The sequence below is a fragment of the Grammomys surdaster genome, unplaced genomic scaffold (genome assembly GCF_004785775.1).
Source record: "Grammomys surdaster isolate TR1022 unplaced genomic scaffold, NIH_TR_1.0 266, whole genome shotgun sequence".
Classification (NCBI taxonomy): domain Eukaryota; kingdom Metazoa; phylum Chordata; class Mammalia; order Rodentia; family Muridae; genus Grammomys; species Grammomys surdaster.
The window spans coordinates 4,354,038-4,368,378 of record NW_021604707.1 but is presented as its reverse complement, the minus strand read 5'-3'; the positions used below and the strand labels follow the sequence as shown (position 1 = coordinate 4,368,378).

The 14,341-nt window shown below is 44.6% G+C and overlaps 2 protein-coding genes across 5 annotated transcripts in view; one reads left to right on the top strand and one right to left on the bottom strand.

Moving 5' to 3' along the window:
* Fam118b (family with sequence similarity 118 member B) overlaps window positions 1-11,046 on the top strand; it is a 50,826-nt gene extending 39,780 nt beyond the window's left edge. For 2 of the 4 annotated variants that reach the window (XM_028776224.1, XM_028776221.1), the window contains 4 exons: window positions 1,876-2,004; window positions 4,176-4,461; window positions 7,482-7,541; window positions 7,727-11,046. In XM_028776224.1, the coding sequence (XP_028632057.1) occupies window positions 1,876-2,004; window positions 4,176-4,461; window positions 7,482-7,541; window positions 7,727-7,740 (489 nt within the window). In that variant the 3' untranslated portion in view covers window positions 7,741-11,046. The remainder of the gene's footprint in view (window positions 1-1,875; window positions 2,005-4,175; window positions 4,462-7,481; window positions 7,542-7,726) is intronic. The other 2 variants (XM_028776223.1, XM_028776222.1) reach the window with 2 other exon arrangements.
* Srpra (SRP receptor subunit alpha) lies at window positions 8,461-14,318 on the bottom strand. The gene is made up of 13 exons (XM_028776219.1): window positions 14,092-14,318; window positions 13,419-13,502; window positions 12,977-13,140; window positions 12,508-12,668; window positions 12,093-12,249; window positions 11,844-11,997; window positions 11,542-11,630; window positions 11,322-11,440; window positions 11,107-11,193; window positions 10,650-10,822; window positions 10,354-10,567; window positions 9,635-9,897; window positions 8,461-9,545 (listed from the first exon to the last, which is right to left on the bottom strand). Exons 1-13 carry the CDS (start codon window positions 14,206-14,208, stop codon window positions 9,417-9,419), a joined length of 1,911 nt encoding a protein of 636 aa, XP_028632052.1. The 5' UTR covers window positions 14,209-14,318; the 3' UTR covers window positions 8,461-9,416.
* Between the last annotated feature and the right edge of the window lie 23 nt (window positions 14,319-14,341).

Genomic DNA, 14,341 nt, shown 5'->3' with positions numbered 1-14,341 from the left:
ACCAGAGCCTACAGTGCTACAGAGACCAGTGCTGGAGATGTGACCCAAGCCCAGATGATCATGTGTGGATCCTAGACACTGGAACGAGAAGCTGTGAAGTTGAAGTTGACTTGGAGACCCCAAGATGTTAAAGATGCCAGAGTTGTGGAATACCTGCTGAGGAAAGCTGCTAACAGAGTAGAACCAGCCTAGGAGAAAGTTTGTTGCAGTCAACAAAGTTGAAAAGGGTGGTGGAGATCTGAAGAGCACTTTGACATCAGCCATGGAGATGTAGAGTTTGGAGTTTGCCCAGCTGTTTCCTGTTTTGCTTTGGGGATTACAGTTAAGTGATTGGATGAATTTCAAGAGACTTTGAACTTTGAACTTGTAACATTGTTGAGACTGCTATAGACTATGGGGACTTTGGAGGCTGGACTAAATATTTACTATGCTGTGGCTATGTATGTCCCCCATAGACTCATGTGTTTGAACAAGCCTATGGGGGCCAGGGAGTGGAATGTGGTTGTTTGAATGTTCTTAGCACAGGGAGTGGCACTATTTGGATGTGTTGTTGGAGGAAGTGTGTCACTGTGGGAGTGGGCAATGAGACCCTCCTCCTAATCACAGAAGAACCAGTCTTCTCCTTGCAGCCTTCAGATGAAGATGTAGAACTCTCAGCTCCTCCTGCACCATACCTGCCTGAATGTTGCCATGATGATAATGGACTGAACTTCTGAACTTGTAAGCAAGTCCCAATTAAATCTCCTTATAAGAGTTGCCTTGGTTATGGTGTCTTGTTCGCAGCAGTAAAATCCTAACTAAGATAGTTGGTACAGTGTGTTCCTTACAAGCACAAGGTCCCGGGGCTTGCAGGTCAGTTTTCTACTAAGCAAACTTTGGGTGTTCCAAGCCAGTGAGACAAAAAAGAGAGAAATCCTATCTCAAAAATTTAGAAAGAAAAATGGGGAGAGCTATGAGATGGTTCAGTACTTGGTACTCAACCGCCAAGCCCAATGACCTCAGTTCAGTCCCTAGGACCTACATGGTGGATGGAGAGAACCGAGTTTTGCAAGTTGTCCTCTGACCTCTACTTGTATATCATGGTACACCACTCCCAAACACAGACACACACACACCACAAATAAATAAATGGGCAAGATGTTGATGAAAAGATGACCATTTTAAGATCATTTTCCCTGCTCTGTGATGTTATAGTTTCCATTGTTTTGTCTCCTTGGAACCTGCCTTTGTAAACGTAGTTGGTGTAGTTGGTGCTCAGCTGAATAGTCTGTAAGTGGTTCCCCCAATGCCACAGGCCTGCCTTTGCTAGGGTAGTAGCTGGAATACTACAGATTGGGGGTTGAGCCAGGTGTGCTGGTGCACTGCTGTAATCTCAGGTGAGAAGATTTAAAGTTGCAGGCCAGCCTGGATTAAATAATGAGCAACAAAGAATGAGAACAGCTGGGCATAGTGGTGCACACTTAATCCCAGCACTCAGGAGGCCGAGGCGGGTGGATGGCCTTCGTTTGAGGCCAGCCAGGTCTACAAGAGTTCCAAGACAGCCGGGGCTTTAATAGAAAGATTCTACGGTGGTTGGGGAAGAGAAAAAGAGGGAAGATGGAGGAGGGTTGTACCAGGGCTTGGACCATCACCAGTGGAAATTATCATTATTCTTCAAATGGTGTCAGATTCTAGTTTCTGATAGGGACTTTCAAAGAGAAGTCACTCAATTTGCTGCCATCATTCCCAACAGTCATAACAGGAAATTGGACACATCAGGTTTTCGAATTTTTGTCCTGTGAGTCCTTGAAGCTGTAGTTATGTCCTCAGGCAGCCTCTTACACACTGACTTTGAAGCAAGTGTCACCCTGGTCAGGCTGTGTGTGTATTGTGCAGGTCCTAGAATGGGCTCAGGAGAAGAGGAAGCTGAGTGTACTGCACATCCACGGAGTCTATACCAATCCTAGTGGCATTGTCCTCCACCCAGCTGGATATCAGAATGTGCTCAGGAACACTGAAGTTATGGTAAGTAGTACTGGGCTTGGCTCTGGAAGTCACTCCTGAAGACATTTTTAAGCAAATTCTAAGTATTAACAGGACATTTACTTTTCTAGACAACTAGAGAATCAGACCTTTCTCCCTAGTCTCTTAGCACTTGAATGTGCATACCATCCTGGGGAATGTAGAAACTTGAGGTGTCAGATTATAGAATGGGTATTTATTTATCTGTACTTGGTAACACGCAGCAGATGGCACTCCCTCCCTGGTTGGCACTACCTTCACATACCAAGAATGCATTAGTCTCCTTCATCATTTGGCTTCTTAATAAGACTGTGCCCAAATAATTTAGCCAGCTTTTTAAAAATCCATTACAGTTGGATCATAGATTATAAAAAGACAGTTTACTTACTCACACCTGACTATACTTGGAAAAATTGAAAAACAATTTGATTAGGATGACAAAATAGAGATTTTCTTCTTTGGGTTTCAGGTTTTGGACTTGTTCATGTTTAAACCAGAAACACTTCTTTGGTCCAGCTCAGTGGTAGATGTTTTCAGACAGGGTCACATGGAATATTTACAAGCCAGGGCCAGAGAAAGACCGGGAAGTGTGGTGCTTTCTGAAGTATAAGGGCTTTATCCTTCTCTGATATCTGCTATGACTATGACCATCAATGATACTGAGGCAAAAAGTGTTGCCGGCCATCGATGGGCCACGGTCGACTGGGTTCACCTGAAAGAGAGGCTGGGACTGGAAGAAGGGACAGGAGGGCGGGAAGAGATGAAGCCAGGACAAAGGTTTCTGATCGAGGCTCAATGCTTTAATGTTCAGCTTCTAATTTAAAGGGGATAACCCACCCCCAGCCCCAGAGTTCCTTCTTGCTTCAGGTGGCTGGGGGTGAGTGCTGGGGGTGAGCGGAAACCATCCTGCTGGAGGTGAGAGGAATCCACACTTAATTGCGGGCCAGAGATGTCTCAAAGCAAGCTCAGCAGGCAGTCTATTCTCAGCATGTGTACCAGGCTACAGGGCAGCCAAGGAGGCACCAAGGCTGGCAATGCCAAGGCTGGCAATGCCTCCAGAGTCCTATTGTTTGGTCTATTGTGGTAAACAAGATCTCTCAGGCCCACTCAAGGCTGGGGGAAGGGCACAAAAAATCATTTATGTTTGCATGTGTGTGTATACTATATACACAGATACACACAAATGTATGTACACACAGTGATATTTTAAGAAATCAGACTTCCTTTGACCATATCTAATAATAGAATTATGTTTTCTGATGATCATTGGTTATGTTTTAAGACCAATAAAGAACAAGTTTGAAAGCTGGCAAGATTGCTCAGTGGGTATAACACTTACCACACAATGTGAGGAGCTGAGTTCTAGCCCTAGCGCTGACATGAATACCAAGGACAGTGGCAGACATCTGTAATCGCGACACGTGGAAGGTGGAGACGAGAGGAGATCCTCCAGGTCCACTGTCTAGTTAGGCGAGATGAATCTCCAAGTTAGGGTTCAAATAAGATACCTGCTTCAATATATAAAGTGGAGAGCAATAGAAAAAAAAATTCCCAACATCAAATTCTGGCCTCCACATATAACATGTATATACACATTCGTACTCAAAAAAATAAAGATTTTAAATTAGCAAATTTTGTTCAGAAAGTGGAAAAGAAGTAAAATACATCAAAGACTCATTGGTTTTCTAATTACCCAAGAACATACATCTTAAAAAAATTAAACCTGAAAGACCAGTGCCAAAGGGATGAAACTGTTTAGAAGACCTACAGAAGGACCAGACAGTTGGCTTAGTGGGTTAAGCACTTGTGCAAGCCTGAAGTCTGCCCTCAGTTCCTGGAACCCATGTAAAGGTGGGAAGGAGAGAAAGGACTTTATAGTTGTTCTCTGATTTCCACATGCATTCTTGGTATGCAGACTCATATACATACACCATACATACAGAATAATATTTTGTTTAAAAAGAAAACTTTCAGAAGAATGTCAGGTAAAAAGTACAATCTTAGACCAAGCATCACATTGTAATAATAACTAGGAAATGAAACCTTGTAATGTCTTTCCCTCTTCAATCTTGATCAGTGGGTCACTGCAGTCGGCTAAATGACAAACTGTTGGCTTTTGCTTAAGCTGTATCTGTCTTCTGAGTCATTAACGTGTTGTTTTCTTTTTCTTAAAGAGAGAGATTCAGAAACTCTATGAAAACAAGTCCTTTCTTTTCTTGGGTTGTGGCTGGACGGTGGATGACACCACTTTCCAGGCCCTGTTCCTAGAGGCTGTCAAGCATAAATCTGACCTGGAACATTTCATGTTGGTTCGAAGAGGAGATGTAGATGAATTCAAGAAGCTCCGAGAAAACATGCTGGACAAGGGGATTAAGGTCATCTCCTATGGAAATGACTATGCTGACCTTCCAGAGTATTTCAAGCGACTGACATGTGAGATCTCCACAAGAGGCCGATCAGGTAAGGAAAGGCCAACAGCCCAGCCCTTTTTTTGTGATGAATAAAACTACTACCAAGATGAGGAATGTGTAGTGTATGATCAGTTTGGGAAGGGGTGAAAGTGCCATTCGATAATGGGTAAAGAAAAACACTTAAGGATTCTTACCTTCAGGTCACCTTTCCTCAGCAGGTAGAACCCGTTGAATCTAAGCCCCACTACCTGAGTTCAGTCTCTTAACCTACTTTGGAAAGTAGTCCTTTGACCACCATACACGTGCTGTAACATATCCATCACACTCACACATGCATCACAGAGAGAGAGAGAGAGAGAGATAAAAAAATCACAGAAAGGCTGGAGAGATGGTTTGTTGTTAAGAGCACTTGCTGTTCTTCCAGAAGACCCAAGTTCAGTTCCAGCAACATCAGGAGGCTCACATCTTCACACACACACACACACACACACACACACACACACACACACCCCACATATTTTTGAAGATGCTTAGTTCAAGTGAGATGCAATTAAAACTTAGATTTCAAAATGGAGATAAATGACCATTCAGCCTTGGCTAAGTTTATCATATATATTTCAAAAATTTCAAAACCTTTTGTTTCAGAAATTCTACTGATATAATTTATCCTTTAAGAAACTTTTCCTAAAGAAATTTGTTTGTGCATGCTGTTTAAGATATCAAGTGTAGCCGGGCGGTGGTGGCGCACGCCTTTAATCCCAGCACTTGGGAGGCAGAGGCAGGTGGATTTCTGAGTTCGAGGCCAGCCTGGTCTACAGAGTGAGTTCCAGGACAGCCAGGGCTACACAGAGAAACCCTGTCTCGAAAAACCAAAAAAAAAAAAAAAAAAAAAAAAGATATCAAGTGTAACCAACCATGGTGAGACATACCTCATGGTATAATCTCAGCACTTAGAAGTCTTTAAGGCTGGAGGATCAAACTGTCAAGGCCAGGCTGGGCACCATAAAAAACTCCCAGCTTGGTGGAGGAGGGGGTGGGTATAGTCGTTCTGACTCACCAACCCAATTCTAAAGAAACATTCTTGTTATATACTATTGTTCAAGAACCTGGTTTTGTTGGATTGGTGGGGGAATTGGGTAGGAGGATGTTTTTCTTGATTGTTTGATACAGGGTCTCATAATGTAGCTTTGTTGGCCTAGAACTTGCCTGTGTCCTCAGAGATGTACCTGCCTCTGCCTCCTGAGTGCAGGCTTTGAAATAACTATGTAGTCCAGGTTGACCTCAAACTTTGAATCCTCCTGTCTCAAGTGTACAATTATAGGGATTATAAACATATACCCATTATGCCTCACCTGCTTCAAACTTTTTTATATTTAACTTATTTTATGGTCATTGGTGGTTTGCCTACACGTATGTCTGTGTGAAGGTATCAGAAGTCTTGGAATTGGACTTTACAGACAGGTGTGAGCTGCTATGTGGGTGCTAGGAATTGAACCCAGGTCCTCTGAAGAGTAACCAGTGTTTTTAACTGCTGAGCCATCTCTCTAGCCCTGCTTTAAACATCTAATGAATATTTTTAGTATCAATTTGAACATTTCTTAGACAACACATTAAAATACAGGTAATGTAGTATGTAATGTCCTTAAATCTGGTCCCTGTAACTAAACATTGAAGGCTTCGTGTGCTCTTCCCACTTCTCTCCAAAATAAAAAAGCAACACTTCGAGCTTGTCTGTTTCACGAAATCATCTGCTCTCTTTTTCTTGAAGACAATTTTTCTGGTGTCCCTCAGCTTAGCAGACCTTTAGGCTGATGTTGCAGAACTGACTAGGTTGAGTTTTTCTGTTGCATAAGCTCTGATTGTTTTACACTAGGGACACTCAGGCTCTACACAGTTGATCCACACTGAGGTCCTCTACCAGGAAAAAAAATACTCTAGGAAAACAAAGTCTGGACAACAGTACCTCCTGCTGCACTCAGTTTTAGGTTAACATCCTGAATGCTGTGGAATGGTACGGTTATTGATTTCTGATTTAATCAGTACTCTTTTTTTTGTTTCAGTTATGAACAAAGCTTTGTCTTGTGTACTTTTTTAAAAAACAAAAACACAGGGTTTTACTCTATGCTCTGTTTTTCTGAAAATAGCTCTGTAGCCCAGGTTGGACTTGAACTCATGATCTTTCATCCTTACTCTTCTGAGATAGACGTTCGTCACCATGCCCTGCTTTGCAATTACTAGTACATACATACTGACCACATGAAGTACAGCTAGTGAAATGGAAATATGTAACTTTTAGTTCAAATTAGCTATCTGTGTGAACCTGTTGAGAATAGAGTAAGCAGCCATGTTTTGTCTATGGAAGATGTTTTAGGGGCTGGAGAGACAGCTCATTTGGTAAAAGCACGAAATGCTCTGAAGGGTCTATATTCAAATCCCAGCAACCATATGGTGTTTCTCAACTGTCTATAACTCCCGTTCCAGGAATTCTGACACCTTCTTCTGGCCTTCCTCAGGCACTAGCCATGCACATGGTGCAGAAACATATGCAAGCAAAATATTCATATATGTAAAAAAATTAGTCTAAAAAATTGAAGTTATTTTAGTTTTTTGTTTTACAAGCAGTCTTGCTAGATGTCCAACTATCAGGAAGGAGCTGCTTTAGAGGATCTGGAACTGTAGCCTAACATGGCAACACAGTGAGATCCATTCAAACAAAAACCAACTTTAGTACAATAAGGAACCTCTTGTTCCTGTTTTATGACAGTCTGAAGGTTACTCTTAACCTCGTCTTGTGTCATTCCTAAATGTCTTCTTAGTTATCTGCTGTGCCCTGAGCTCCCCTTAGTTTTCATTTCTGCCATTAATAGTTTTAGCTTTCCCAGGGGCTGCCAAGCTAGCTGTGGGTAAAGGCATTTGCTGCCAAGTTTGACGACCTGAATTCTATTCCTGCAATCCATAGTGGAGAAAACAAACACCCAAAAGTTGTCCTGACTTTACCACATGTGTATTGATCTTTTATGAAAGTTTCAGCTTCTTCATCTAATGCCTATACCAATATTCTGTTTTTAGCAGGGATGGCAAGAGAAGGGCAGCTAAATGGTTCATCTGCAGCACATGGTGAAATAAGAGGTATACTATTTCCTATTCCATCAGTCACAGAAAATTTTCCGAAAACTTTTAGATTGTAGGGAATCATAATTTGCCTCTCTCTTGAGATTCTCTGAATCTTTCTGAAAAGTTAGGACTGAGTGACACCTGCAGCTTCAGATGTGTGGACTTGCTTTGGAACTTTATTGTCTTTTGTTTCTCCATAGGCTGTAGTACTTGAGCAAGCTGGAGAAATCACCATTAGACCATGCTGTGGGGCCTTCCTGTGGATGTGTTAACAAGGCAACTTGCAAAAACTCAGCACAGCTCCCAGGAAGTCCCAATACCCAGAAGTTGAAGCTTGGAGTAGAGTAGGGGTGGCAGTGCTGCACCTTCCCTTCATGCTGGCTGTTTCTCGATACTCTGCTGCCTGGTCCAGTTTAATACCCAATGACATCAGGACCCAATGCAGCTCCTACCTACCCCAAGGCTGGACAGGCTTATCTACACAGCAGACCAACGTGATGACTCTTGGCTACGGCTGCAGCTCTGCAGGACTTGAGGAGCAAGAAGTCATGGAGTCAGCGGGCTCTTGTTGCAGTTTTGTACTCTACTTGGTTTTTCAATTGAGCTTATGGCTTTTTTAAAACATGACTCGAAGCTCTAGTTTTCTAGATCTTTTACAGTGTACAGTATTTTACATAACTGAGCTGTATTAAAAGCTTGTTCATTTACATGCCAGGGCTCGGGCTCTACTTTGAAGAGTTACCGTTAAACCTGAAACTTGCATTCTATTTTCATCACAGGTAGGGTGATCTTTCTCAGGACAAGCACTTACTCAATTCCTTAGAGCACTATTAGTTCCTATCATGCCCTTGCCAAAAAGAAACCCAAGAACTATAGCTAGTATGAGTTAGCATTTTAATTTTAAATCCTATATAAAATAATATAAACCTAAGAGGCAATTTCTTTATGAAATTTATTTTCTTATATAAATTACATATTTCTCTGGGCAGACAGCCTTCACCTTATTGCACTAGTAGCACATCTGTAATACCAAACTACAGGACAAGTCTCAACAAGAGGTTTGTGTTCTTCAATGTAGCACTTGTCTACCAGGCACTGTAGAAGAGAATGAGGAAAAGCCAGAACCTGCTCAGGAGGCGAAGGGTTGGGTGGGGTATGGAACAACAATAATCCCTCTAACAACTGGTTTTCTCCCAGGAAGGTAAACATGCAAAGCTTCCATCTGGATTTTGGGAGCAGGGACAGGTTGGAAGGCAACTCTGCTCCCTTTGTTTCTGAGAGAAGTGGGCACTCGCCTTTCACTCATTTGTAACAAGGCCTAACTGATGCTTTGGGGCAACAATCGGGTGTGGAGTTCATCACCAGATTTTTAATTAGCAGCAATTAAGAATAGGCCACCATCACTGCCACAGTGAGGTGGCTGTCATCCTGGCACCAGGGACCCAGAAGCTGTAGTCTAGATAGGTGCCATTAAGATCCAGAGCTGGCTCCAGAAGTAACCCATTAGAGCTGGGACCTCAAATTGCTCCTCATCTCACCATGGCTCTGCGATCACTCTAGTTAGCAACACTCCAGCTGTTGGGTTTTCCAACCACTGGTCAAAGCTAGGATATGGAGTCTTCGGAGTCTGTAGGCAGAGTGAAGGGATGCCTGAGTAGGAAGAGGGAGGGTCGCTGGGCAGTGATTGTAACATGATTAGGCCCTCCTTGCAGGAGGAGGTAGGGTTGAACAAAGGGCTGGGTTAGAAGGAGCAGCAAGTCTCCAAAGCTCCCCGACTGCCCTTGTACTACACTGAAGACAAGCCGCTCACATACTCTAAAGCACATTCTTGATACAGGAATAGGGACTCGGGGCGAGCAAGCGGCGATTTGGTATTAGGCAAGAGCCACATTAAGCCTTCATGAGGGCAGCCACCACAGCCTTGGCATTGAGACTGCGTAGGTCACAGTATGTCTGGCCAGTACCCACAAAGACGATGGGTTTGCTCGTGATGTATGTCATAGAAATAGCAGCTCCCACCTGAAGAGAAAAAAGATGGCCAATCAACTCAAGCCCAGTTTCACTCAACGTCTCCGTTTCAGACATCTTTCCCAGTCATCCACTTTTACCTTGTCATCAATGGTGTCAAATTTGGTAAGAACAATGCCATCAATGAGCCGAGGTGTCTGAGCCATAGAATGGTCAGCCAAGGCTCTGTTGAACTTGACCAGCTGGTCCACTGCTTCGTTGCCTACTAAGGCCTCCCCCACAAACAGCACCAAGTCAGGTGTATTGACAGTGATGAGCTTGGCCAGGGCAGTCATCAGAGGGGCATTGTCCTGCATGCGGCCAGCAGTATCCACCAGCACCACATCAAAGCCTTGGTTACGTGCTAGAGAGAGAAAAACAGTCAACTCCAAGCATGTCAGTCTCACTCATACTCACTATCAACTTCTCAAGATTTCCTACCCTGGCTATGTGGAAAGTCACCCAACTGTCATTCCTGGTCACTGCCAGCTTCCTAAGATGTCCAAGTGTGGCTTATTTGAAAAGCCTACCCTGTTTACACCCAGACTCTGGATTTGGTTGCAAGGTAATGTAAGGAAAAACCTGTCCTATTCTTGGCCACTACCAAAACCGTTCAGGGAAAAAGACAGAAGTAGGGAAAATATCATTGTCAGGTCTACAGTCAGGAGACAAAAGCTTTTCCTTTAACTACACACATTACCACCCATACAAGTAATTTATCACGACTTCTCTAGTAACCACATGGTAAGTTTATAACAGCCTAAGTCTGCAAATTTCCAGGGACAAGGACACCACAAGCCCCTTGGTCCCCACACTGTACCAAAGGCAATGGCTTCCATGGCAATGCCTGCAGCGTCCTTGCCATAGCCTTTTTCAAACAACTGCACCATCGTTCGGCCACCATGCTTCTCCGGGGGATGGAGGGCAGTCAGGCGCCGGGTATGTGTACGAAGCTGCTCAACAGCCCCAGCCCGAAATGTGTCACAGGCAGCAATAAGGACACTAAAGCCATTCTCTAAAAGCCAAAAGGAAATCTGCGAAAAAGTTAAAGACAACTGTCACACAGAACCGAGACTCTGAAGCAAAGGGAAAAGCAGGCTGTGGACCTGAGCTGACCTTGGCGAGATTCGTAGACTTGCCCACTCCATTAACACCACAGAAGGTCACAACGTAAGGGCGCTGGCGACGCTGGGCATCCATGATATCCCGGAGCATGTCTACGCGCCGCTGTGGCTGCAGGATCTGCACCAGAGACTCCTGTAGAGCTTGCTTGACTGTCGAGGTCACAGCTTAAAAGGGAGATGGAGGGGCTTAGTCATAAAATCAAGTACGCTTGATATCCAACATCTGTCTGATCTAATGAAATTAAGACTATACTAGATTTTTTCCCAGAATTCAGATCACATTGTTCTATTACCTTATTATCTCAATTAACTGTCCTGTTAAGTCCTAAAGGCTGTTCTGTCATAGAGGCTTAGAAATTAAAGATGTTTGCCAAAAGGCACACACCTAAGCTGTCTGATTCTATCACCTCTGAAATGTATGAGCACTTGTGACTTGTGGAGATACTTACTGCTAAATGTCCCCATCACTTTCCCTTCTAACTTGTTGGCAACAGATTCACAGAGCTGGACAGCAATGTCAGCAGCCACATTCTTAGCTGAGAAGAGAGGGACAGCTGTGAGTTCTGTGTTAACAATGAGCAGATCTTAAGAGCACAGCTTAGAAAATGGTTCTATTCCTAATGAACTATGCCACTTAAAAGTCAACCAAGTCCTCCAGACTCACCAATGAGATGATCACGCATCTTGTCTAGCACAGACTCCATGTCTTCTCGACTCAAGCTCTTGGAACCCACCAGACCCTTCAGCATCCCAAACATGCCACCCAGAGTTCCCTTGGTAGCACTACAATTATAGAAGGTCACAAGTATGCATCAGGCCAGCAGGCAGGAGGTATGGGTCATCAGCCCTGCATCCATACCACCTCCCACCGGAAACCCTTCTACCTAGGTTTGGTATTTTGAGTGGCCCCTTCATCATCTGAGCTGCTGCAATCCAGATCTTGAAGCTGCCCCCCAGGCCCAGTTCCTCTAATCTGGAGAACATGGGCAAGGAAAAGAGATGTGATCAGGAACACTAACAGCTGAGGGAAAGAGCCCAGGATATATACCCTGTCAACATTATCTGAGACCTTGGAGAAACTCCAAATATAGTTCACTCCTCTCCCAAATCCAAATATCCCTTCCAACTGTTTCCTTCCCAATTTCTGACCAATGGTGACCATCACTCTGACCTGTATGCATCTTACCAAGTTGATATCTTCAGAAAGGGCTGCCTCTGGAGTTCCATTGGTGGTGGGAGTACTGTAATCCAAGACTTCCTTGTTAGCACAACCACCTAGTTCCCACACCCGGGGTGCTTTTTTGCCCTTCTCCTTTGGAATATCTGACTTTGTAGATTTACTGCAAAGGATCACATGAGAAAAAGTTATAGGAGAAAAGCAGAAAAGAGTCCCCTGGTCCCTGCCAGTCATCAGAGACTGGTTAATGCTGCTCACCTGGACTTGTCCAGACCCTTCCCATGCTTCTGAATGAACTCCTCTCTCTTCCTACGTATCAGCTCCTCTTTGGAAAGTTCTCCATTCTCAGGTCCCACTGGGAGACCAGACTTTTCTGCAGGGGCTGTTTTGCTGGTAGCCAAAGGGCCATCAGAACCTGTTAAGAGAAACATTACTGGAGGGGGAAAAAAACAAACACAAACCCCAACCACCCAGATAAGAACTACAGTTCTTCCAAATCCTTAAGAGCAAACTTGAACCAAACACTTTGGGGACTACAATGCCATAAGGGGATGGTAGGGTGGTAAGCATTAAGTTAGAGGAGGCCAGCAATGTCAAAGGGAGTACCACAGGCCTTTACAAGCACTATCCTAACACCTTCATGCCCTACCACATTCAGGAAGCTCAAACACACCTTCCTTTTTGGCCCCCTTTTTTTTGCTGTTTTTTGCTTTTTCCTTGGTCTTTTCCCCCCGTGTTTCAATCATGGACCTCACAGGTTTCTTAGCCTTTTCAGAATCTTCAAATTTCTTCATGGTAGCGGGAGCACGGATCTTACTGCTCTCCTCTGCCTCGCTGAAGAGAAAAGAGACTGGTTGGTCTTTCTACCCATGTAAGAGGAAGAACTCTGACTTCAGAAAAAGGTCCCACATATCAAAAGGACAGTCAGAAACAAGCTACAAAATCTTTGAAGCCATGTTGAAGCCTACAGGCAGGGCACTCTTAAATCATGAAAATTTTCCCTTTGAAGATGGAAAGCTGGGGTTGGGGATTTAGCTCAGTGGTAGAGCGCTTGCCTAGCAAGTGCAAGGTCCTGGGTTCGGTCCTCAGCTCTGGGGGAAAAAAAAAAAAAAAAAAAAAGAAGAAGATGGAAAGCCTCTCACCGAAGAAGCCGCAGGAAGTCATTTTGGAAATCAAAAGTGCCATTCAATAGACTTAAAGCACTCTGTTGCTGGATCTCTGTGCGGTACTTATCCCGGAACAGCCGGTGCACATCATCTATCAATTTGTCTACATAGGTCAGTGTGAGGATCTTCTGAAAGCCAACCTGTTTACAGAAGGACACGGGGCCAATAGATCTCCTTACATGCCAGCCCAGAATGGAAAGAAGCCAACTCAACCCAGGCCTCCAGAGATAGGTTTCCTGTCCCAAGAGGGAACCAAGCTTCCCACCTTACCCAGAAGCTGCTTTCTTTCTCCCCTCCACATTCCTATTTTTTTTTCTTTATCACATACATAATACCCACAATTAATTGGCTTGATCGACGGGGATTCTGTTGAGAACATAACATGTTTTTCATGTTTTTCTAACATACGCCCACTTACCACAAACACCAGCTCAAACTGGTTGTCCAGTTTATACTTGAGTGTGAGGGCCTCATGAGTGAAAGAGTTGTTACCTCCCCGTTCCTGGAAAAAGAGAGTTTCAGCATTCAAGCCATCCACAGCAAAACCAGACTTTGGACTATGTTTGGGAAATAACCAGATATTATCCTGGCCTCAACAAGAGACTACTGAGACATTTCTCTCTAGCATCCCACCAGAAAAAGAGAAAGACAGACAGACAGTAGGGACAGGGGATAAAGCGGGGAGAGGAGACACGACACGTGAGAGCCAGAAAGTAAACAGTCATATATAAACAATCAGATCTTCTAGCAGCTGTGAACCATTTAGTGTTCCTGAAAGGTGTTCTCACATCCACAGTCTCACCCAACCTCAAAACAACAGAAAAACCAAGCTGCCAGGATGAGTGGAGAGAGAGCTCAAGTCCATTAGGACGCCAGAACACGGCTAGAGCCCCGGAAACGGGAGGTGTGGGGGGCGGGGGGCGTCGCAAAGTTTCGGGATACTGTGATCCAGGCAAGGAAGTCGATCCCGGGTGGCCGGTAAGGGACCGGTTTAAGGTCAGGACGGAAAACGCGGAGTGATTACTGGAAGGGGGACCACAGTCTGGGTCTGAGAGACGAGAGCCCGGAGTTCTGCCCCGCGGGGGTGGTACCTGCAGCAGTACGGAACGAATCAACGCGTTCACGGGCCCGGTGCACGAGTCGCTCACGCCCTGGAAACACCAGAGCACAAGCCCACCCTTCGAGAAGATGGTGAAGAAGTCAAGCATGACGGAAGCGGGAGAAGACTTGGGGCCGAGACCGGCGCCGGGAACTCGGGCCGCGTCCGCCGCCGCTTCCTGCTGCGCCAAGCGCGGGACACGTCACACCAGCAGCCCCCCCGGAAACCGGTTCAGCCGCACT